Source organism: Protobothrops mucrosquamatus, unplaced genomic scaffold (genome assembly GCF_001527695.2).
Source record: "Protobothrops mucrosquamatus isolate PMUCROS unplaced genomic scaffold, P.Mucros_1.0 scaffold2148, whole genome shotgun sequence".
In the NCBI taxonomy this organism is placed as follows: Eukaryota; Metazoa; Chordata; class Lepidosauria; order Squamata; family Viperidae; genus Protobothrops; species Protobothrops mucrosquamatus.
In genome coordinates this window covers 56,514-82,534 of record NW_015388246.1, presented here as the reverse complement: position 1 = coordinate 82,534, position 26,021 = coordinate 56,514, and the positions used below count along the sequence as shown (strand labels likewise).

Genomic DNA, 26,021 nt, shown 5'->3' with positions numbered 1-26,021 from the left:
TGTTAAAGTATCTTGCTGAAATGGTAAAGATTTTGGCGTATTTGAAGAATTAATTAAATGAATAATTTTTATTAATACGGAAGAGATGGATTGTTTAAGTTTAGAGTTTGGAGTTAGAGATATTAATATTTGTTTACTTATATCTGAACATTAGCCTAGGTGTGGTTTGGGAAGTCCGGGGGGATGGGATATAACATTGAGTAATACCTGTGATGTCTTTTTTTTTTTATGATGAAAACAGATTTGCTTAATATTTCATTTCACTAGAATTAAATATAATTAAAACAGGGCTTCAAAAGTAAGATGCAAACAAGGCAATACTGACATCCACATTAGTGAGCATCAATAGAATACTTTGTGAAACTTATTTTAATTACAAAATCAGTTAAAACTAGTATTTAAGAAAGCCTTAGACAGGCAAGCCAGTAAGAAGAGGGTCCAAGTCTCAGGCTAGCCCTGAGAGAGTCTTTTACTTGCATGTGCCAGAAAAAACCCCTAAAGTATGGTAGGATTGTACAGAAGAAAGGCAGCCCTTTACAAGCATGGTACTAAGTATTTAAGACTTTAAAAGCAAGTTTAAAACTCACAATTGGATCTGGAATCTTGCTGGCAACTATTATAGCCAGCATTTCAGACTTCTTGGACCCTGGCAACAATATTTTATACTAATTGCAATGTTGAGTTTGCCCTCAAAAACTACCCAGGCAAAATATATAGGAAGGATACCAGCCAGTGCAAGCTCTAGATTTGCTTCTCCTTTGGAGAGGAACTAGAATCACAATGTGTTTTAAGAATAGAGCAGATTAATTGGCAGAAAAGATGTCACACCCATCATAAAAGGGTTATAGCTTTCCATTTAGTCCTTCAGACAAATCATATATCAGGGCAGTTTTCTGCTGCAAATCAAACTAGCAGAACCCAAAATAATTTAAGTGTGAGTTTGGAATGGCATATCACATTTTACCCATCAGTATGTTAATTAGAATAAAGGCTTAGACCAATCACAAAAATTCTGCTGTACAAACCTGCAGTCTCTTTCATCTTCATTAAAATAAAAGCACCAATCTGGCTTGGAGAATAGAGCTTCCCATGAGATTCTACCCAGGCATCACCATTGGAAGCACGTACAATTTTAAAAGGGACATTCTTGCTGAAATAACACAAGTTTTCAGAAGGTTAGAGCATAGCACTTTGTGACAGCACCTAGCTAATTCTGATCTGAAAAGCATAATCACAAGAAGACTTGGGTTAGTAGTTAAATGAAATATTAGCAGAAATCCCAGAGCTATAGGCTAAGCCAACATTTTTCTTAGGCCACAGAACCCCTGATCAAGAGGGGGGTGGGACTTCTGCATGTCAAATGACAAGCCCTGCACTTTCTGCTTATCTTAGCAATGGGGGGGGCACATTCAAATTTTTTACTCCGAGAATCTTTTTACTGTGATCCCCTGTAAAGCTTTTTCCTCCTCCCTCCCATCACTAAAATAGTTTTTAAAAGGACTAAGGAATAAAAGTCTTCAGAAGAGATGAAGATGTTTTCCCTTTAGCCTGCAGAATCCCTCACCTCCTCATGCTTTGTGGCAAAAAATTACTGTCGGACCTCAGGAATCAAGCTTGAGTCAAAGGGATATTTACAATTTAAAACTGTCACAACTTTCAAAGGGTTGGACTAATATTATCTTTGGTAAAAGATCAAAGCTAGCAGGCTGTAAAATCTTAGCATATACTATTATTACTTTAATATTACCCCTAAACCCCAATAATAAATTTTCCATCAGTGAAAAAAATAGCAAGCCAATATTATGCATCTCGATGTTAATTGCTTCTTTACGATCTCCCATCAACACTACTTAGAATTAAATCTGGGAAGCATGTGGATTTAGAAAGCTCAAATCCTACTTACGAAATCTCTGGTTCGAAAACAGAGAAATAAGAACATTCTCAGTTCCTAAAATTATGAAATTTGTACATGCCATCATGTCACCCAGATCATAATAACAGCAATAGCACTTAGACTTACATACCGCTTCATAGTGCTTTAGAGCCCTCCCCCTAAGTGGTTTATAGAATCAGCATACCACCCCCAACAATCTGGGTTTTTATCAACCTCAGAAGGATGGAAGGCTGAGTCAACCTTGACCCGATGAGAATCAAACTCATGGCAGTGAGTTAGTCTGCAATACTACATTCTAAATCACTGCACCACCATGACTCTTAAACCTCCTTCCAGCAACTTCCTGCGAGTATCCCAACAAATCAGAACACAATTGTAGGTGAAACCTTACAACTCTTGAATTGTTTAACTCCCTAAGCATAGAAAAATATGGATCATAAGTACAAGTACATGTAGGCATGTTTTTTTAAGAATTAAAATATTTTAGAGATATTCTATATTTTAGAACAGGCTTTTATGTAATATTTACTGTGATTTTTATTATTACCTGTTCACCGCCCTGAGTCCAGTAAGGGAGATAGGGCGGTATATAAATTTAAATAAATAAATAAATAAAACAACTCAAAATATTTTCTCACATATCTTTCTGCACTTCTGGATCATCATATCGCCGCCCAATCAGACGCTTGGTTGCATAGAGTGTATTATGAGGATTTGTTACTGCCTGTCTTTTAGCTGGCATGCCAACCAATCGCTCTCCATCACCAGAAAATGCTATAACAGAAGGGGTGGTTCTGGCACCTTCTGCGTTTTCAAGCACCTACATAAGACAAAAGTAGTAGTTGATAGGGGCAACAAATTGTCAAAGTTATAAAAATCATGAGTTGCATCAGCAATCTGATTTGACTCACTTTTGCCTGCTTCCCTTCCATGACTGCCACACAAGAGTTGGTTGTGCCAAGATCAATCCCAATAACTGCTCCTTTGATTGCTTCTGACCTGAAAGGGAAATGTAAGTGGGTTAAGCTTAAAAGGAATTTAGCACCTAGTTTTATTTCCACTTGCAGAGTAAGTGGTGTGTTTACCTTCTACTTCTAAAGCAGGGGTGTCAAACTGCCAGCCCATGGGACCGGTTTCGTTATACTGAAGCTGCGCCCACCCCAATGCCAGCAATGCAAAGAGTCGCGATACCTCACGACACGTCACGTTACGAGTTTGACATTCGTGTTCTAAAGAATTCCACTGACATTTTAAAAAAAATGTAACCAATTAGGACTCCCTTCCCAATACAGCAGTGTATATATATGTATATTAATTAACCAATGAGGACTCCCTTCCCTAACACAGCAATATCTGTCTGTCTGTCTGTCCGTCCATCCCCCTTGTGGTCATAAGTTGAAGCACTCACATGACCAGGACTGATTTTTTGCCTGTTTTTATGATGGTTGTTAAGCAAATAATGCAGTCAATAAGCAAATTCATTCTTCTGAATGGGCATTTTTTTGCTAGAAACTGGTTTAAAAAATTGGCAAATTACTGTCTTGTGACCTCAGGATGCTGTAACCAAGCTGCACACAAAATGCAGTCATGTGACCTGGGGGGGGGGGTTTAACAGCCGGAAGTTGTTTTACAAGCTGTAAAACAGTCTTTCCAAGGCCACATCTTAAACAACCAGTAATAACTTGAGGACTACCTGTAATGCTTTGCCTTTAAATTTCTCTATTACCTTGCCATTCCCATCTGTCCCCTTTGACCTCTGCTTGCCTAAACTTCACTATTCCTAGCAGTACCAATGTCACCACCCTTTCTCTTATTGTTTTTTATGCATGCCATTGCTTCCCGGACAGTCTGTGTAATTTCAAATCCTTTCTGAAAATTCAAATTTTCTGCAAAGATTTTGGCAAAACTCGTTTTATTCTCCACTGAAGATATCACTTCCATTTTTATTATTCTTTTGCTCCATTCATTCATCTTTCAGGTCACCTCAATTACAAAAACATTTACACTGAATTATACATTCCTAGGGGATGGTTTCCTGTCTTATGCTTTGTAAGTATAATTGTAATAAATTTCATTTTTCTTTTAGATGTAATTTATGCTCAAGAGTCATAAACTTTTGATATTACATCTTTATATTATCTCCAAAGATTTCAGAAATCTGCACATCAGCAAACTGACTCATTTTTCAATTCTAGTCTTGAATTTGTATTTTATCAATGCCTTTTGTTTCTTCCCCTCCCTTTCTTCACACTTCTGTTTTCCCTTTCTCTACTGTTGTTCCCTATTTGCTTTTGTACTTTCACATTTTATATTATAAATGAATAAAACTAATAAAAAACAGCTTTTACAAAAAACTTGTAAATGCTGTGGAAAATAGTAAGAAAATATATAGATGCACATTTTGATCGGACTCAGTCAATTATATATTCATTCCCAGATATCCAGTTCTATTCTCCTCTCCCCCTTTCTAGAAAGCTTGTTTAGCCATATTATGAGGTTTACAAAATTTTCCTGAACAGCAACTATTCTTCATCTTAATATATAAGAAAATCATTTTGAGCTTTAATTTTATTACTTACGCATAATTCCTCCTTGCTACAGTTCTGAGGATATCTTGACTTAAACCATTCCAGATGACCTATAAAAACAAAAAACCTCAATAACAATGTATTTACAAAGAGCAATTGCATTCTTCACTGATAATGCTGTCTTCTTCCAACACATTCCCATGCTTTATCTACAAAACATGCCTCTCCTGAGGAGAGAATCCTATTTAAAAACATTCAGTTAAGCAAGACCCTTCCCTCACCCGTTGGAAAGGGTATTAGTGAAATTGCTTATAGTAAAACATGCAGTGCAAAACTTGCTCATGTTGAAACTCTAGAAATAAAAATAAGCCTGAGCACACACTCAAGAGGACTCACTCATAAAGAACTACAGTATCAGTAGATCTGAAAACTGTCATCAAAGAAACACACCCAAGAAATGCTACATTTCAAGGAAGTTTCTACTCTGTGTAACTGTTGTATTTTAAACAGCCCACAGATATAATTTCAGATATGTTAGTTTTGGCATAGAAGACCTTTCACCTTACACTATTTTTTTTAAACAACAGCATCATAAAATTATACTAGTTGGGGACCCCTGCACTGGGCGACATGCCAGCAACTGGTCCGTTCAAACAAGCAAAGCCCTTTAATGTAGTGTTTCTCAACCTTGACAATTTTAAGGCATGTGGACTTCAACTCCCAGAATTCCACAGCCAGCATTGGAATTCTGGGAGTTGAAGTCCACATGCCTTAAAATTGTCCAGGTTGAGAAACACCGCCTTAATGCATGGTTGTCCAACTTTTTGGCATGCTGGGCCGCACTGAGTGAACAGGAATTGTTTTGGGCCGCATTATGTTATATATGTATCTAATACAGACAATGCATATAAATCGCATAATGTTAAAAGTTTATGACCCCGCATTACACCAGGGTCGCATAAGGCCGTGTTGGACACGCCTGCTCTTAAGTGTAACTTTACTGCCTTTACAGTGGATTTTTAAGGACAAAAAAAACGGTTCGACACCCTATTTAACGAAAGCCAAGAAAGTAAGTTCTCCCTTTCTCTGCCAGCCCACCGAATACAAAGCGCTGCTTCAGCAGCCTACTGGGCTGAACTGGCAGCAGAGCACGTGGCTCCTTCAGGCACCGAGTGGGTGGCCGGACAAGCAGCATGGTGATGGCATTTCTGATCCCTCTAATCCAGTGTTTCTCAACCTTGACCATTTTAAGGCATGTGGACTTCAACTCCCAGAATTCCACAGCCAGCATTGCTGGCTGTGGAATTCTGGGAGTTGAAGTCCACATGCCTTAAAATGGTCAAGGTTGAGAAACACTGCTCTAATCCTTCGTTCTTCAGCCATACTGTCCCGGAGGGGGGGGGCTACAGAGAATAAAACTCAGCTCTCTCCCTGTGAAAAGCACCAGAACGGGCAGGCCTTTTGGCCAGAAGTCATCAGAGGCATAACAACCCCCCCCCTCCAGGACCATAAAGATCCTCCTCTCTTATTGCGTAAGGGGAAAGGGGAAAAAAACCCAACAACACCTGAAGCAACCAGCGTTTCTGAATAAATGCCAACACTTCGTTTAAATACACCCTGTTCTTGTTCGTAAGCCTCTAGTGACCAGTGTTTCTCAACCTTGACCATGTTAAGGCATGTGGACTTCAACTCCCAGAATTCCACAGCCAGCATTGCTGGCTGTGGAATTCTGGGAGTTGAAGTCCACATGCCTTAACATGGTCAAGGTTGAGAAACACTGCTTCTAATCTAAAAGATTTTTTTTGGGGGGGGGACAGGAGAAATCGCCCTATCTCGCGACTAACCCTATGGGGACCATCGAAAAACCTCCCCGCATCTCCCCAAAAAATTGGAAAAGCCGCCACCTTCCTACTCTGCCCGGAGGCATCCCCGATGAGCATTTATTAAGCTGCTAGTAAATTGAGGCGGATCCATTTTGCGGGGTTTTGGGGGGGGGTTTGGCACCGAAATCAATTCTGGGCCTCCTGACTGGTAAAAACCACGTGTCCCGCAAGCGCTAGTCCCGCGGCGGCGGCGGCCCCCGGTGGCCACAGGCTAAAGGGGGCGCACAAGAGGGGCCGTTTAAAGGAGGGGAGGCTCCGAGCGCCCTTGACTCCTTCTGCCGGGAAAAGAACCGGCAACTGCCGCTGCCCCGTCGCCCGCCCCCCCCTCCTCCCCGCCGACGGGCCTTACCTGGGCGGGCCCCAGGACTCCCCCTCCTCGACGCAGAACGAGCACGCGGGCAGCGCTCAACATGGTGGCAGCGGGAGGAAGGCCGCGGAACAAGCCGAGCAGCGAAAAGAAACGCGCACGCCGCCGACTACGGCTTTCTGGAAGTCTCCAGCCCACGTGGTTAGGAGAAAGAGGCGTCACCGGAGGGCCCCCTCTGAGCTATAGCTGTCCAAAGCAGTCGCCCAATTAAAACAGACCGTCAGCGAAAACCCGGAAAAGTAGATTTCCCATGAACCGGGACCTGAGATTTTTAGGGAGGTGTGTCTTTTTTTTTTTCCTCTTGCCCACTAACTCCTAACCAGGGGTAGGCAACCTCGGCTCTTTTATGACTCGTGGACTTCAACTCCCAGAATTCCTGAGCCAGCATGGCATTGGCTCAGGAATTCTGGGAGTTGAAGTCCACGAGTCATAAAAGAGCCAAGGTTGCCTACCCCTGGAACTTCCTAACCTTAACCCAAATAACAGGCTTTTTCGAGACCAGCTTCACTGGCCGTTGGCGGCAAGTCCCCAAGCTTCAAGGTCAGAAAGTGGAGGTTGATTGATGGATGCGTTAACCGGAAGGGCGGGGAGATGACTGCGCGTTTGCGCCGAAAGCCTTTGAGGAGAGCCCCCCCCCCCGAGGTTGTGCTAAGCTGGAGAGAGACTTCCGGAAATGACGAGCGCGCGCTGGTTAGAAGCGCGGCTGGTGAAATAGGTTGCAATGCTGTGGGGGAGGCAGTGAGCTTTTCAGCCAAAGCCGATGGAGTTGCTCAATCAAACATTTAAAAATGAATGAAACCGTGGCTCGTTAAGCTTTTGTTCCAAACTACCTTTTTTTTTTAATGAACCCTGGATGTAGGGTATTCATTCATACAGGGGGGAAAAGTGACACCCAAATGATGGCTTAAATAATACATGGATAACCGATACGGATAAATAAGTGGCTTTCATGATCGATAGAGCTTATGAATTCAAAAGGATCTAATTGTCTTCGTTGTGTTGCTTCCTTTCTTTTTTGGTTTTGTTTTGTAGTAGTCTCAATGTGACTTTCCCGCACAATGCAGACCTGGCATTGCATCACGTGTTTTATCTTGTGTTCTCCTGGCTCCCACGGATGCATACATATTTAGGAAAATTTGTCCCATTTTTCTATTTCTGGTATAACCCTTGGATGGTTAACATTTCCTTGGCTGCTGTGCTGAGCATCAGTTCTGTTTGGGATAATCCTAATAGTTTGGGATGTGTGGTAGGTTTTGTTTTGGTTTCTTTTTTTTAAAGGAGAGCTAACCATGTTTGGCATGAAAACATTAATGACATTCACTTCTGAAAATCAAAATGGAAATCATTAATCATGTAAGCAATCCACAAACTACACTATTTTTTAAAACATATAGGTTGTTTTTGCTTCAGCAGCAATTATATTAAAATTGGAACAATAACAAAATGATTAGCAAATATATACAGTAGGTTAAACAGATTTGCATTGTATGAATATAAATATAAATACTACGCATAGAATAGCCCAAAGTACACATTCTGTTAGAACAGTGGTTCTCAACCTGTGGGTCGGGACCCCATTTGGGGTCGATTGACCATTTCATGGGGGTCGCCAAGCAAGGCTGTCCGCCATTTTTTTTGTCTGCCATTTTTTTTTGTCCGCCATTTTTTTCCCCCTTTTCCGGCGGGTGCCTTACCTCCCTTGGGCTGGGCCAGCTGGTGGTCGGCCTGCTCCGTCTCTGCCGCTTGCCAGCTACCCCTCGGCCGGTGCAGGGGGCGGAACCACGCATGTGCGGTGCTCCCGGGCACGGAAAGTCTTCGACTTACGACCGGTTGGGTAGTCCTCGACTTACGACCGGTTTAGTCCTCGACGTACGACCGGTTTAGTCCTCGACTTACGACCAGTTGGGGTCGCGGCATTAAAAAGGTTGAGAACCACTGTGTTAGAAGTTCCCTGTGGATGGGCTCCAGCATAAGTCCAAAATCTCAGAAGACTAAACTTCTGGTCTTGGTGACCAACCCAGATTGAATCCTGGGACACGTGTATTTGCCTTCACTTGTTAGAAATTTCAAGGACTAAACTATGGATATTTGGCAAACAAAATATTATCTTTCCTATTAAGCAAAGCAAGTACTTTAGTTGACTGCCTTGTATTCCCACCTGTTTTTTTTTTTAATTTTCAGCCTGCATGTTTATACAGAATTCATCACTTGAACCATTCCATTTTCTTTTTCTACTCTTCTCTCCACCTTCAAGTTTTTCACCACTGGATTTTGCCCCTAATTTTTAGTTTATTGAACAATCTGTACTCAATCTGTATTCAGGTTGTTTCATGGTGGAATGGTCCTGTTCAAAATCTCAGTCAACAAACCATAACTTTTCTAAAAAATTAACATTCTATTCCTCTGCTCTCCCTTGACTTTCACTATTTTCATTATAGGCACATCTAGATTCACAAAAGGCCATGATTTGCTTTAACTGTTTTTAAAAACCAGAGGTAAGTTTGCACAATATGCAAAACCATACAGTTTTATTCTTAGCTTATTGTACAAATCAAGAAATGGTACCAGGATATGATTAAAACAAAGGCAATGTATTTTAAACTTAGTCATAGTCCAAATCTTGCTGTGGGGATTAACTAGTACCCTCTCTTCAACTTTCCAAAAAAAAGGTGCAGGAAAGGGGTGACAGCAGAATGAAGCCATAGCTGTGTGCTGTTTCCAGTTTGGTTTGCAATCCTTATAGATGCACTCTTTTTTTTTTTTTTTTAGATCAGATGAAGAAAAAATCCACCTTCCCCCACAGATGATCGCTCCGGTTCATTTTTTCCATCATGTACCTCTTTTTGTTTCAAGTAAGGGACCAGGTTTGGATTTCCAGATCAAACCAATGCATGTGGGCATTGATGCATGCTATATTTTCCCAGATTGATATGTTGAAAATGCCAAACACGTTAAACATATCCTTGTACCAGAGGTCCTGTACAAGTGGATAAAGTAATGACCTCTAAGTCATCACATGCAACGTCAAAAAGTCTTCACGTGCGGCTTCAGCGTCTTATCCTTGCTTTTTGCCGTGTTTGCAATGATTTCTTGATTTGCACCATTAGAAACACTCTGGCACGGTTAAGGAAAGAAGCCCATATGCTGGATTGTCAGTATACTAGGTTTAGGAGTCTGGAAAGCAACATGGCTTACTGCAGTACTGAATGAGAAGGGCTGGAAAGTTTGAATGCATGTATTTATGTTTTTATCCTCATTCAGTTCTGTTTCTACTCAAGCTGTCCCTGGGAAATAAATGCAGAGAAGCACATGGTGTCCAGGAGAGGAGAAATGCTAGCAATTTTCTGTTGGTGAATAGATTTGGAAGCACAGAAGCACAATGAAATTTGAAGAAGTTGGATTAGATGTTCAGTTGTCAGCTTGAAAGGAGAGTACAGGTAGTCCTCAGCTTACAACCATCTGTTTAGTGACAGTTCAAAGTTACAACAGCACTGAAAAAAGGGACTTTTCACTGTTTTTCACATGACCGTTGCAGCATCCCCACAGTGACATGATCAGAATTTGGACGCTTGTCAACTGGCATGTATTTATGACGATTGCAGTGTCCCGGGGTCATGTGATCACCTTTTGCAAACTTCTGACAAGCAAAGTCAATCGGGAAGCCAGATTCACTTAAGAGCTATGTTATTATACAACTGCAGTTATCCACTTAACAACTGTAGCAAATAAATCCTAAAATGGACGGGAAAAAATCTTTTGAGTACGATGACTTACACCTTAAGAGCTTTTCTCAAGCTGGTATCTTCCTAATATATTGGATTAATTACCTTAATTCTCAAACTATTTGTTATGTCTGCTTGGGAATTATGGAAGCTGAAGTCCAGCACATCTGAAAGATACCAACTGGGAGAAGATTAGTTGAAATAATTATCTTATGTCCTTAATTTTAGGACTTTAGTTCCGTACGGATTAATTAGAAGTAAAGATTGCCAGGTTGAGAAGAGCTACATCAAATCAGGGCTATTTCAAATCAAGAATTTATTTTGTCTGCACTATTATAATATTGCTTACTCTGAAAGGGAATACATGCACGCTTTATTGAGACAATGGTTTGTGGAATCCAGATTACAGAAGAAGAGGAACGAGACCCTAGAAAGATAGGGTCCTTTATAGATAGATTGAACTTTAGAGGGGGAATTTTCAGGGGTCTGACTGCTGTTGGATCTTGGGATTATAGGAGGGGAATTGGGTTGTTTTTATTTCATGCAAATGGAGCTATTTCCTATTGAGAAAACCACGCTGCCTGGGGGCTGAAAATAGCCATTGCCTTTGGCTAAAAAGTGGAAAGGACATTAATGGGATTAGGTGCTTCTCCTAAAAGACAAAGAAAAGGTAAAGGAGGTTTGTTTCAAGAAGTTGCATGGAGGGAATCTTTGTTGCCTTTGTCAATTTTATCCTGCCCGCATGGAGATGAGTCTTATTTTTCTGTTCTTTGGTTCAGAAATGTAAAGGGAATTTTGTCTAAGATCCAGACAGGTCCTCTGGGTTTGACAGGATTATGCAAAAATGAGCAGCTGAACCCAGGTCCTATCACGTTTTCAGCATCTTTTGCCACAACACCATAATCAATCAGTCAATCAACTAGTCAATCAATCAATCAAATCATGTAAGAAGCCAGGGAGGCTGCATACCACACAATTTGTGCAATGAAAGATATTCTGGCCATTTTAAAGCTAAAGCAATTTGTCTACACCCACGAAAATTTGCCTGAAATTCTCTCCTATTTGAAAGATAATTCTAAAGCAACTTCTCTTTCATCCAATTAAATTGTCAGGTTAAAAGACAGGACGATTTTTCTGCCCAGCATTAGCTGAACCTTTTGTGACCTTCTGATCCCTGGGACACTGCAACCGTCATAAATATGAATGAGTTGCCAAGCATCAAAAATTTGATTGTGTGACCAAGGGGATGGTGCAATGGTTGTGTGAAAAAAATTTTTCAGTGCCATTGTAACTTTGAACGGTCACTAAATGGACTTTTATAAGTCGAGGACTACCTGTTGCATGAGGATTATATATGTAGGCATTCATTTGACCTCAGGATTCTATACATAAGATTATTGTTAATGTAGACAACTGTGTTATCATGCTGCTAAAGTGAAAAGAGAATACTTGAACCCTTCTACTACAGGCATAAAAGTAATTTGTGATATCCTGGCAAATCCTCAGAACAATGATGTCCATTGGGTCACAGCTGAACAACAAAAACAATTGTGATCCAGCGTTTTGCTCCTGAGGTAATACAAAACTCCATATTGAAGGCTAAATCACAATTGCGGGCCGATGTAAAATGAAACACACTTGAACCAGAGAGTGGCGTGAAAGAGCTACCCAGGACTTCTTCTGATTGCTCTTGTGAACAATGAGCAAGGGGAGAAAGAAAAAAAAAATAGCTCAGTTCAAGTCACTGACAAATGGCATGCAAATATTGGTAGACTGTAATTAAAGCAAAAGCACGCTCAGGGGGAAACTATTCCAAACCTTTGTTTATAACAACTCCCCTTTGTTGTCATTCCATTTAGAGAATCAATGCTAGAATGAATGGATGTCAAATGTTTCAGAAAAACGAGGGTTTAATTCTTGGCTCAGTCACAGGCGCAGCAAAGAGCACTATCAGCAGAGCAGCAGGCAAAAATCCATTTCTTTTGCTTCCAGAGAGAGGCTATGTACTCTTCCCCCCTCCCCCAAAAAAGCAAGAGAAGAACAAACAGTTTTGTAAACAGCTGTATGTCTGATCTGGATATCTCATTCTGCCTTTGTCACCCTTTTACCGGAATTCCTGGCCGATAGCAAAAATGTAGCCATAATTGCTTCTCCAAAAACCTTGTGCTTTATTTTGTTCCAGTGAGTTCAATGAAATTTTTAATTTAAGTGAAGCTCAGCTTGTAATAAGCTTTAAGTTTGGGCTCCACATCACCCTTTGCCTGCCCTGCACAGAACTAAGATTGCCCACGACGAACAAGTACTGAATCGGATAAAAAGCAGAAAAATCATTAAGAGGTCAAGATTTTTCATCCCTGGTTCTTAAACTGAGCTTCACCAGCTTCAAATTTTGAATGAATCACTTATATCCATGAACCCACTCTTCAGCTCCTTTTCGGATGGTAAATCAGAACGCCTTCAATGGAAAATCGTAAATTGCCGATGGTAATTTTTTAAAAAAAGGATAAAAAAGGAATTTTCTGTAAGAATAAAGGAGAAAATCGGGAAGCGACATTATCATCACCATCACCACAGCTCTAACCCAATGGCTTATAAACAATATCAGCAGTCATTAACAAAATATTTAATATGTAACACTGCTAATGTATGATTAAAATAACTTTTGGGCTCTTTCAAGAGGCAGTTGGTGTTATGGGTTTCCTAGAGCCTGGAAAGAAGTTAGCAATTTTATTTTATTTATATACTAGCTGTACCCGGCCACACGTTGCTGTGGCTCAGTCTAGTTAAATGGAAAAGAAAGAAAAGAGAAAGCGCACGTTTTTAATATGTTTAATTTCACAATGCTTGTCAAAAAAGCATGTTTTTACCTGTCACAGGTGTGACATCTATATAATAGCAGGTATATAAAAACACGCACGTATTCGAATGCAACGTTGTGTCAAAATTTCAAAGCAATCGGTGAAGAACTTTCGGAGATTTAAGATTTTGAACAAACGAACATTTACATTTTTATTTATATAGATTTACATCCCGCTTTTATTATTTTTACAAATAACTCAAAGTGCAAACATATCCAACAACCTTCCTCCTTCTATTTTCCCCACAACCCTGTGAGGTGAATTGGGCTCAGAGAGAGTGACTGGCCCAAAGTTACCCAGCTGGCTTTCATGGCTAAGGCAAGACTCAAACCCACGACCTCTCACTTCCTAGCCTGGCACCTTAACCACTAGACCAGGGGTGTCAAACTGCCGACCCGTAGGCCAGCTTCATCATACTGAAGCCGGGCCCACCCCATTGCTGGCAATGCAAAAAGAGTCGCGATACGTCACGACACGTCACGTGATGTGGCAAGTTTGACACCCGTGCACTAGACCAAACTCTTTTACAATAATATCGTATTTAATACAATACAGTGCAATAATGCAAAACTAGTTTATAATGATATTGCAAGTACCTTTACATACTGTATCCCTCCTTGATCAGGAAAATGAGTACAGTGGTACCTTGATACTCAACTGCTTTGAAACTCATCAAATTTGATAGTCAATGCATTTTTAAGGTGAAAATTTTGTCTCGGTATTCATCGTTTGTTTGGTACTCGACGCACAAGCTAGAACTTGTCAGTGTCAGCTACCTTGTGACTCACTACAGTATTCTTTATGTTTGGTACTCATCGTTTTTGGTCATCATGTTGCCTGCCGCAACCAATTAACATTGAGTACCAAGGCCCCATTGTAGCCACTTCTTGGGTGCATCAACAAAAGGTTGGCAGAAAGATCAAGAATATATGATTACAGTACTGACTTAAAAGATGTGTGGGATGCTAAATCCATGTATCCAGTTACCAAAATTTCCATAACTTAGTCTTTTATTTTCCCTTTCAAGAGTTCTGTTTAAAGAAGACCATGAAAATCTTATACTATGGTTGTAAGCAGTTGCTAAAGGCCCTATAGTAGTAGTTGGTGGCAAAGCCCTAAGGCAGGGTATTTTGTAGACAAGAGGAGGGATGCTAATGGAAATGGAGGATGGAATTTTTTATTTTGGTTTTCCTGGGATTTCAAGAGATATTTGAGGTGTTTTTCATTTTTTTAAGCTTTGGCATGCTTAAGATTAGCTTATATTTTTTATTTTTTTTTAGTGGAAAACTATACCTTCAACTTTCAGCAACTGTAGTTGGAAACAGCTCCAAAAGGCACAGAAAATGGGCTTGGGGTCCTTAGGTTGTTTAGCCCTGTCTTTTGGGAAGGGAGAATTCAGCTAGAAGCAGGTTTCTGGATGATTTTCACCTGATTTCTTCCCTTACTTTAAAGAGCTTGATCTAGAAAACAGAACAAGATGTATGCCATTCATTGGAGTCTCCCCCCTCCTTTTTTTAAGCTACTCATGAATCTGGAAAAAAAAAGAGCTGCAAATAGCTTTACACAACTGATTCCTTAAAAATAATATGACTGCTTTAAGAATTTCATGGAGCTGGGCTGGGGTGGAGTGGGGTATTGGCTTCACAAGGAACAGAAGAGGGGGCTTGTGAAAGATGCAAAGCACTTCTTCCAAACAAATTTCAAAGTTGGCATAACCCTAATAATTACAACTCAAAGTGCAGTGAATTTGTTTTGCTGCTCTTCGGAATGATATAAGGCAGTGATGGCGAACCTTTTAGAGACTGAGTGCCCCAAAACGCCCTGCCAGCTCCACCCCCCTGCCCGCCCCCACTCTGCTCCTCCATTCCCCGCCCCGCCTGCCCACAGGACCACTCACCACCTCCACAGCCCACCGCAGATCACCCAGGCAGCCCAGCAGCGCTATGGCGGCCACACCACACCCTTTGCCCACGGCCTGCAGCATCAACTGCATGATGGGGCGTGAGGGCAGAGTCTTGTCTACGCTGCCTGGCTGCCATGTCCTTGGCTGCGCTGCTCTGTGCGGGCTACGCTCGAGGGCGACTCTTCTTCAGGGGGGCTGCTGGAGAGGAGGGGATCGTGGGGGGAGGCAAGGCTGGGCCAACGGCACGTATGCCCACAGAGAGTGCTCCAAGTGCCACCTCTGGCACCTGTGCCATAGGTTCGCCACCACTGATATATGGTATATGCAGCCTTGTCAAAGTAGTTAAGGGAGCTGAGGAACTATTGTTGACAATAAGAAAGGAAAAGGGACTCATGGTCCATCGAACTACAAGGGTCAAAAAGAGAAAAATCAATGGAAAGATGCAGTTCTACCCTTATCTACTTTCCCCAGGGAGCAAAATTATCACATTGGGTTTCTTTGGTACTGATTGCATCCTTCTCTGGATTCAGGTAATATGTCATACTGCATGAATGGAATAATATTCAAAGAAATATCATCCCCCCCAAAAAAAACAAACATTGGATCAAAGGAACAAATTAAATTAGAAGGATTTAAATTCTATGTGTATCCCTTTTTAGTTGTATTATGATTAATTTTATAAATGAGCAAACCTCTAAATAATCACATCCTGGCCCATGCCATGCTGTCACATCCATAATGTTTGATGTGAATTATATTGCATTATTTCATAAAGCGCGGGGAGAGTAAAATTAGTCAATTGTTACATTAAAGATGCTCAAGAAGCCAAAGATGCAAAAGAAATCAAAGTTCCTTATGAAATCTCTGATACCAGCAATGCAATGGTCGGGTTTGAAGGGTAGAAGTTCATTGTGGCAATAATAATAATAATAATAATAATAATAATAATAATAATAATAATAATAATAATAATAATAATAATAATAATAATAATAATAATAATAATAATAATAATAATAATAATAATGGCCTTACTAGGAACTGCTTCCATCTTGCGACGATATCTGTAATACCATCAAACATCCACATCTGCCTATCCCAGGTCCTGGGTAAGAACTCGATAGGTAGACAAAATGCCAAATCCAGTCTGAACATCTGGCTGACTGTGCGATGATCCATAATAATAATAATAATAATAATAATAATAATAATAATAATAATAATAATAATAATAATAATAATAATAATAATAATAACAACAACAACAACAACAACAACAACAACAAAGTTGGAAGGGACCTTGGAGGTCATCGAGTCCAACCCCCTGCTCAGGCAGGAACCCTACACCATTTCAGACAAATGGCTGTCCAGTCTCTTCTTAAAAACTTCCAGTGTTGGAGTATTCACCGCTTCTGGAGGCAGGTTGTTCCACTGGTTAATTGTTCTAACTGTCAGGAAGTTTCTCCTTAGTTCTAAGTTGCTTCTCTCCTTGATCAGTTTCCATCCGTTGCTTCTCGTCCTGCCTTCAGGCGCCTTGGAGAATAGCTTGATTCCCTCTTCTTTGTGGCAGCCCCTGAGATATTGGAACACTGCTATCATGTCCCCACTCGTCCTTCTCTTCGTTAAACTAGACATAACCCAATTCCAGCAACCGTTCCTTATATGTTTTAGCCTCCAGTCCCCTAATCATCTTTGTTGCTCTTCTCTGTACTCTTTCTAAAGTCTCAGCATCTTTTTTACATCGTGGTGACCAAAACTGGATGCAGTATTCCAAGTGTGGCCTTACTAAGGCATTGTAAAGTGGTATTAATACTTCACGTGATCTTGATTCTATCCCTCTGTTAATGCAGCCCAGCACTGTGTTGGCTTTTTTGGCAGCTGCAGCACACTGCTGGCTCATATTTAAGTGATTGTCCACTNTAGGTTGTGATCTACTTTATCAAATGCCTTACTGAAGTCCAAGTAAATTATATCCACAGCATTCCTCTGATCCACTAATTTTGTCACTTGGTCAAAGAATGCAATAAGGTTTGTCTGGCATGATCTGTTTTTGACAAACCCATGTTGGCTTTTAGTAATGACTTTGTTTGCCTCTAGGTGTTCGCTGATTCGTTGTTTGGTTATCTTTTCCAGAATCTTCCCAGGTATTGAGGTCAGGCTGATAGGTCTGTAATTTCCTGGATCCATTTTTCCCCCTTTTTTTTGAAGATGGGAACTACATCAGCTCTTTTCCAGTCCTCTGGTAGTTCCCCAGTGCTCCAAGATCTTTGAAAAATATAGTTCAGTGGTTCTGAGATCACATCTGCCAGTTCCTTGAGAACCTTGGGGTGTAATCCATCTGGTCCTGGTGATTTGAACTCGTCTAGGCTGGACACTTATCATTTTCTTGCCTATCTTAACTCGTGTTTCTATACTGTTTTTTATGGCACTATTTTTGATAGGTTGGTCTGTTTTTTCCCTTTGTGTAAAGACAGATGCAAAAAACGAGTTAAATAGTTCTGCTTTCTCCCTATTGCTAGTCACCTTCTTACCACTTTCACTCACTAATGGACAATCTCAGTTATGTATGATATATGCAAGTGGAAAGTATCTCAAAAGAGAATGGGAATTCTATACTGTGGGAATGTGCCCACAGTATAAAAATGACAATAAAGGTTATATTATCTTATCTTAGAGCAGTGATGGCAAACCTTTTAGAGACCGAGTGCCCAAACTGCAACCCAAAACCCACTTATGCATCGTTGAGTGTCGGGTGGGTGTGGCCCATTGGCTGGGCGTGGCCCATTGGCTGGGTGTGGCCCATTGGGTGGGCGTGGCTGAGGTAACGGCAGACTGGGTGGGACTAAAAAGTTCAATCAATCAATTCCAACTTTGCAAGATCTTTTTTTTCCTGCGAGAAGTTGAAATTGACTGATTGATTGAACCTTTTTTTTTTTTTTGCACACGGCGGTGGAGGCCTAAAGCGAAAAGGTTTTATAAAACCCAGCTGAAGGCCTAGGACTGGGGCGACGGCGCGTGTGCCCACAGAGAGGGCTCTGAGTGCCGCCTCTGGCACCCGTGCCATAGGTTCGCCACTACTGTCTTAGAGAATGGGATGTGAGAGAATGCGAAGTTAGAGAGAAGAGCTTTTTCCACTAATGCAAATAGGAGCTCTCCTATTTGCATTAGTAAGTACATTCAGAAATACATGAAGACATTTTAAAAGAAACTAAAGATTGCAGCTTTATGTTAATGGCATAGGGTGGCAATATATACAACACTCAGTTTATTAGATAGTATTCATTAGATCAACATCACTGCAATCTTAAACATAGATACCTGGAAGTACACTTCATTGAAAGCAGTGGTGCTGAATTTGGTGCAAAATCCTGGCTATCATGATGATTATTAATTTGGGGGGGGGAAGGAAAATAAAAAAATATAAAATCCTATGGGGCAGGAAAGCCTTGCAAGCACTGAAGAAAGTTTCCATGGATACTCACAGTATACCTCATTATCTACTCCAGGGAAGATGAGACTTTGAAGAGAGCACTTCTTGTTTAGTCTTAAGAATAGGCAATAAGTTTAGGCAATTCATTTTTGGGGGAAGATGTTTCTTGTGGATAATTTGATATTTAAAGAATATATATTTAAAGAATTTGATTTTTGAGAACAAAATCCAAACGGGGGACAAAACAAATTGGATTGATTCATGCATTCAAGGCTTTATGTCTTTAGCTTTTAAAAGTCTAATTTAGAATCTCTGTATATGCAGCCATATTGAACTGACTCAAAGATTGTGGGTCAGAGAAGGGGGAAGAGAACGTTGAGCCATTACAGAAAAAATATCTGAGTCCTTGGAAAGTAGAACATGCAAGAAAGAAACTCGAAACAATTTCTGTTAGGCCTAGGTGGAAGTAGAAAGGGCTTTGAGAGATTTTCAAGGTTCTCTTATAATATTTTATCACATTAAACTACATCAGTTTGTAGAATTAGCTCTGTCTTTACTGTAAGGTTATGTTAACAGAATCTTACAAGTTTGGAAGTACATTTCTTCCCTTGCCTTTACGGTCCAAAAGCCCAGGGAGAGTTTGCCATGCCCCCATTGCTTCTGCGGCCTAAGCTGCCTCTTGTCTGACTTGCCTGCTTCTCTTCCACCTGTCTCCCAAGGTCATTCCCACATGCCATTACAGCTATTGACTCCTGTTCTCTAATCTTGTCTGCTTTGTAGATTGAACACCCACAATTTTCTGCTGGTTGCAGGCTCTACTGCAAGGTATCATAGCATAGTCTTTCTGCTTTGGTGGGGGGGGGGGGAGACTCTGCAGATGTATGAAACATTTTGCCTAGCTGAAGTTCCTTTTAAGGAAACAAAGATGGAAAAATATGTGTCAAAAATAGCCTATCCTAAATGCCATTGCAGCCTATACATATAATTCTTCTAAGAGAGTCTTTATAATCCATCAGGAGTGTCGACCCCTCCCAAACTCCATGAATTTATCAAAAAGTGAAAACTCTTTGAAGAAAAAGGTCTGAGGCTGCCACAAAGCATTCCTTTCATCTACTATTTCTTTTTGAATTTCGGTGTACTGGTAAATGGTCTCATGATATATTTCAAATGAAACTCAAGAAAAATAATATCTGGGGATTCAGGCTAAAATGCCTACTTATTTATTTATTTATTTATTTATTTATTTATTTGAATTTGTATACCGCTCTATCTCCCTCACGGGACTCAGGGCGGTGGACAAGCGATAATAAAAATCACAACAAATATACTCAAATTTCTATTCTAAAATCAGATTAAATAAAAGGCCTGCTCTAAAATACCCTATATAAGACCTTTACTAAAACATAATTAAAACTACGCCAGGCCGGCCACCCAGAATAGATGGGTTTTCAAGGCTCAGCGAAACAGGCGCAGGTCCGCAACTGTACGTAGGTCGGGGGGTAGGTCATTCCAGAGGGCAGGAGCTGCCAGAGAGAAGGCTCTCTCCCTGGGGGTCGCCAGCTGGCATTGACTGGCCGACGGCACCCTAAGGAGGCCCTCTCTGTGGGAGCGGACTGGTCGAAGGGAGGTGTTTGGTAGAAGGCGGTCTTGCAAATACCTAGGTCCATTGCCATGGAGTGCTTTAAAGGTAGTTACTAACACCTTGAAGCGCACCCAGAAGGCCACCGGTAGCCAGTGCAGCTCGCGCAGGAGAGGTGTTACATGGGAGTATCTAGAAGCCCCCAGAATCCCCTGCACGGCCGCATTCTGAACTAGCTGGAGCCTCCAGGTGCACCTCAAGGGGAGCCCCATGTAGAGAGCATTGCAATAGTCCAGGTGGGAAACAACGAGGGCTTGAGTGACCGTGCGTAGAGCGTCACGATCCAGAAAGGGGCACAACTGGCGTATCAGGCGAACCTGATAAAAAGCCCCCCTGGCCACGGCTGTCATATGGTCGTCTAAAGACAGCCGAGTATCCAGGAGGACGCCCAGGTTGCGGGCCCTCTCCGCGGGGGCTAATGATTCGCCCCCGATAGCCAGGGATGGAACCAACTGGCTATGTCGTGACGTCGGAAACCACAGCCACTCGGTCTTGGATGGGTTGAGTCGAAGCCTGTTCCTCCCCATCCAGACTCGCATGGCCTCCAGGCACCGGGACATCACTTCCGCGGCATCGTTGGGGTGGTCCGGGGTGGAGATGTACAGCTGGGTGTCATCTGCGGACTGATGAAACTCCACCCCGAAACCACAGATGATCTCGCCTATGCCAGGTTATTCTACCTGTGGACTTTAATAGAACCACCATTTCTGAGCTGCAAAACTGTTAAAGAGATCTGCTGCCATCTAGTCATTGCCCTAAATTTCATCCTTATTTTCTGGCAGGCTCACATATCTCACACCTCTGGAACTATTAATGGTAACTGTGGTCTAATCAGTTTTTCCCTTCCATGTCATGCCACACTTTAGTTTAAACTATGAATTCTGTTAAGTATTGTCTGTACTAGCATTACCTTTATCTCTCTTACTTGAGTTTGGCCACCATACTGTACTGTATATTCTGTGATACCACTTATAGGGATTTATATACTGTAATGTCTGCATTGAACATCACTTCTATTAGTAAATGCAATGTCTCTGTTCTTAATATGTGTATAAAAATATAGCCTCACGCTATACAAATAATATCGCAAACCAACTTTTGGGGGTGGCAGGGAAACAAGTATATTGTTCCTAGGTTCGTGGTTGTCATCAATTACACGTGCTAAGGCAGACTGAAATTCTACCCACATTTTCTCCTCAGCAGCTTCATTCTTCTGGAGAAGAATCTATTATCTAATCCCTATTTCTCCTTTTTAGCGTTTCGAAAGTCAAACAGAAAGTACACTATTGAATACATAAAATATATAAATGTGAGAGGGGGAATGAAACTTGTAACGCTTCTTTAATGTGAATTGAGCATCTCAATACATCTTGAAGCAGGTGATTTAAAAGTGAAGGGTTTATTTTTGACATACCAACATTTATATATTGATGACACTTGTGAAAGGTTCAGGGTTCTCTTTTTTTCTTTTTTCTTTTTGTTAATTGAATTGCTGTTGTTCTGAGATAGAGCAGCAAGCAATACAATAGCCAGAGGGCGTAAGAAGCATATCATTCACACATTTTCTTCTCTTTGGATCCAGATAACTAGCAAAACTGCCTAGAAAGCCACTTTCAGGGGGGAATTTGGGGTATTAAAGCCTGTTTAGTGAGCCGGGACCAGTAGTGAGAGGTTCACAGATAGCACTAAACCTGGAGTGATGTGCGGTCTGTGACTCTCAAATCCCCTCAGATTTTGCTAGCTCTAGAGATGCCTCTGGCTGAAAACAGATGACATGATTTCTCATCATTTTAAGGTGGATATGTCACCACGACTAGCAGTCCTCTCTAAATTATTGTATACAAATGCAATATTGGATGAGGGCTCCTTGGTGCTCTCTGAGCTTGCTTGTTTTCTTGCATTATCCTCACTAGGTAACATCATCAGTGCTGGTAAGGAGTGCTAGTAAGGAGTGCTCATTTAAACCTTGAGTTACAAATATTCTCCTTCATTGGCAACATTGGAAATTGTACATCCAATCCCAGCTCCATCTATAGGGGTGACTTAAAGGTAAGGCTTTCCTATCTGTAGATCTCACTTGGAGCTAACATACTTTTTGAAGAGAAAGAGGCAGGAAATTCTTTAGTCTCCTAAATACAGAAACTTGCCTAAATAATAATAAAAGACTGTGGTGGTGCATTGGTTAGAATTCAGTATTGCAGGCTACTTCTGCCAACTGCCAAGAGTTTGATTCTGACCGGCTCAAGGTTGGCTCAGCCTTCCATCCTTCCAAGGCCAGTAAAATGAGGACCCAAATTGTTAGGGGGGCAATATGCTGACTCTGTAAACCACTTAGGCACGGGTTCTCAACCTTGGCAACTTTAAGACTTGTGGACTTCAATTCCCAGAATTCCTCAGCCAGCAAAGCTGGCTGAGGAATTCTGGGAGTTGAAGTCCACAAGTCTTAAAGTTGCTAAGGTTGAGAACCCCTGGCTTAGAGAGTGCTGTAAAGCACTGTGAAGCGGTATATAAGTTTAAGTGCTATTGTTGGGTCAGTGGCATTAGCAAAGACTGTTTCTCTTATCCACCTCTCCCCATTTACCGTAGTGATCAAGCTCCTACATGCAAAGAGACAATGCAAGTCTCTTTACAAGAGTCCTTGGCGGGCCTTCAGATGATTCCTGAAAACAGACATCTTTTGCTCCTGCCATTTTGAGAGAAACCTGAACAAAATGGGAGAAATTTCCCTCCCCCACCCTCCAAAATCTTCCCATACTGTAGAAGAATTTAGCTTGGGCTATGAGATGGAACAAGGGGAGGGAAAATGTCTTACCTCCTGAGAAAGTAGGAAATGTAAGAAGAGATTCAGAAGAGCTGTGCCTTGAATTTGTTATCCTTAAAAAGAGGGCAGGCTTTTAGGCAGGCTTTCAAGCTCCTGTTAATATTACCCTAGGGCGGGGGATGTCCAACCTTGAGAACTTTAAGACTTATGGACTTCAGTTCCTAGAATTCCTCGGCCAGCATGAGGCGATTCTGGGAGTTGAAGTCCACAAATCTTAAAATTGCCAAAGTTGGATATCTCTGCCCTAGGCCAATACAGTAGCATTTCTGGAATCCCTGTTCCTTAATTGGACTTACCTCAAAGGGCCAACATTTGCCTGTATGTATGATATGGTCCAACCTCACCCGATTTAAAAGTGTTTAATGCAGCCTTTAACAACTAAGATATTTTCCCTTTCAATTATATCTGTGATGATGTTTAAAGAAGTATGTCTAGTTTAATGAAGAGTATGTCTAGTTTAATGAAAAGAAGGACGAGGGGGGACATGATAGCAGTGTTCCAATATCTCAGGGGCTGCCACAAAGAAGAGGGAGTCAAGCTATTCTCCAAGGCGCCTGAGGGCAGGACGAGAAGCAATGGGTGGAAACTAATCAAGGAGAGAAGCAACCTAGAACTAAGGAGAAACTTCCTGACAGTTAGAACAATTAACCAGTGGAACAACCTGCCTCCAAAAGCGGTGAATGCTCCAACACTGGAAGTTTTTAAGAAGAGACTGGACAGCCATTTGTCCGAAATGGTATAGGGTTTCCTGCCTGAGCAAGGGGTTGGACTAGATGACCTACAAGGTCCCTTCCAACTTTATTATTATTATTATTATTATTATTATTATTATTATTATTATTATTATTATTATTATTATTATTATTATTACTACTACTATTATGTCCTTGAAATCAATAGGATTTACCTCTCAATAGGTCAGAACAAAACCAATTCTATAGTAAATTCCACAGTCATGTCAAACACAAACAGTAATTTGGTGGAGAATCACTCTCTTGAATATAAAATACCCAGCAGAAAACCTAAACCAAATCAACACATATATGATATTTTGCCCTCTGCTCTCAAGCTCTTTTCCTTCAGAAATATGTTGTGGTGTTTCCCTAATTGCTTGAAAGCAATTAGGGAATCCAGCATTTAAAACTACAGAATTTTCATTTGAGGGATGTTGCTAGGGAAATGTGCATGTAACTTATTTAAGCCAAGAAATAAAATAAAATAAAGAACCCAGGTTTGGGTACCACTCTACGTGTCTTTGTCTAGTAGTTTCTATGAAACTGAACAAAAAAGCAACAACAATGAATAGGAAAGAAGGAATGAGAATTCAAGCTAGGTGTGTCTATAGATAGAACAGTAAATTAATGTGTATGCTAGCAGCAATGGCAGCAATGTAATTATCTGCAATGGTTAAAAAAACATAAACCCCATAATCTTTTCTAGCATTACCTGCAGGTAGGAAGTATGGGTTTCACAGATGTGATCTACTACACAACAGATACATTGTAGTGTTCTTTGTCATAGCATAGTGATGGCGAACCTTTTAAAGACCAAGTGCCCAAAAACTTGCCCTGCCCCCGGTCCATCCCCTGCCCTGTCCCCGCTCGGCCCCCATCCTGCCTGTCCGCAGGGCCACTCACCGCCTCCAGGCCCCGCTGCAGATCGCCCAGGCAGCCCAGCAGCGCTATGGCAGCCATACCCTCTGCTCCCTGCAGCATCAGGGCAGCCATACCCTCTGTGCCCTGCAGCATCAACTGTGCAGGATGGGGTGTGAGGGCAGAGTCTTGTCTACACTGCCTGGCTGCCATGTCCTTTGCTGCGCTGCTCCGTGTGGGCCATGCTCAGGGGCGACTCTCCTCCAGGGGGGCTGCTGGTGAGGAGGGGAGAGGCAAGGCTGGGGCAATGGCACGTGTGCCCACAGAGAGGGCTCCGAGTGCTGCCTCTGGCACCCGTGCCATAGGTTCGCCACCACTGTCACAGCATATCCTTACTGAATACCATTTTGGAAAACTATTGCCTGATCACTTAAAAGAAAAGTCCCAGTAAACTAGCCATAAATCAGGAAACTGTCAGGATAGGTGACTCTACAATTTCAACATTCAATGTTCTGGAACCTTGGAGGATGGGAAAAAGATTAATTTTTTAGAGCAAGACGCCTCCCAATGTTATGGGAGTGTTTTGATGGCAGTCCAAATCCAGAGATACCAGCTCTTCCCTCTCTCATAACCCATTGACCAGAAGAGGGTTATAGATTTACCGTGACCCTACTTTAGCTACCACCCTGCCTGCTCTTTTTGTAAGGCAGTGCTGGGTTGGACTGGAGGACCCCCCAAAAAGTCTGGAATGGTATTGGATCTCCTGCCATGTGCAGGGAGTTGGATTAGAAGACCTCCAAGGTCCCTTCCAACCCTATTGTTCTATCCTCAACTTCAGCAACTTCAAGTTGTGTAGACTTCAACTCCCAGCATTCCCTAGCCAAAGTTTTTGAGGCTGAGAAACACCTCTGTGAAGGATTACCAATCTGAAGTCAGTCCTTCCTGCCTTTTCACACACACACACACACACACACAGTGCAAGCTCTTGGCTTCTGGTAGGATGTGGTGATGTGGTTTCTTATTTCTATAATGTTTTTCCTGCAAATAAGTCTGCTGTAAATCATTAACCAGGTGAAGCTCGGATTCCTGCTCTCAGAAACACTGACACCCACGGAAAGAAGGTTTCAACCTCCAATAGTTTAAAGCAGAGCCATCTGTGGCAGATTTTTCCCCCCTTTAGTAAAGATTTTTAGACTCATTACAGTAAAAAACTGATCTTGAAGAGGCAGAACAAAGTGGAACCTCCTGTTGCTTGCTACTCCTATTGTGGTCGGCGTCTTTCCTCTGTGTTTCACTCTACTAAGATCAGTCCTTAGCTTTGACACTGCAGACATTGAAAAATGAGGTTTATAGCTTACTCTTTACAGATCATTTAAATGTTTTA

General features: G+C 41.5%; 1 protein-coding gene across 1 annotated transcript in view; it reads right to left on the bottom strand.

Annotated features, from left to right (window-relative positions):
- HSPA9 (heat shock protein family A (Hsp70) member 9) overlaps positions 1 to 6,811 on the bottom strand; it is a 24,516-nt gene extending 17,705 nt beyond the window's left edge. The window contains exons 1-5 of the mRNA XM_015824171.1: positions 6,655 to 6,811; positions 4,474 to 4,532; positions 2,806 to 2,893; positions 2,533 to 2,714; positions 1,026 to 1,150 (exon numbers count right to left, since the gene is read on the bottom strand). Of these exons, the coding sequence (XP_015679657.1) occupies positions 1,026 to 1,150; positions 2,533 to 2,714; positions 2,806 to 2,893; positions 4,474 to 4,532; positions 6,655 to 6,717 (517 nt within the window). The 5' untranslated portion in view covers positions 6,718 to 6,811. The remainder of the gene's footprint in view (positions 1 to 1,025; positions 1,151 to 2,532; positions 2,715 to 2,805; positions 2,894 to 4,473; positions 4,533 to 6,654) is intronic.
- Positions 6,812 to 26,021: the final 19,210 nt, after the last annotated feature.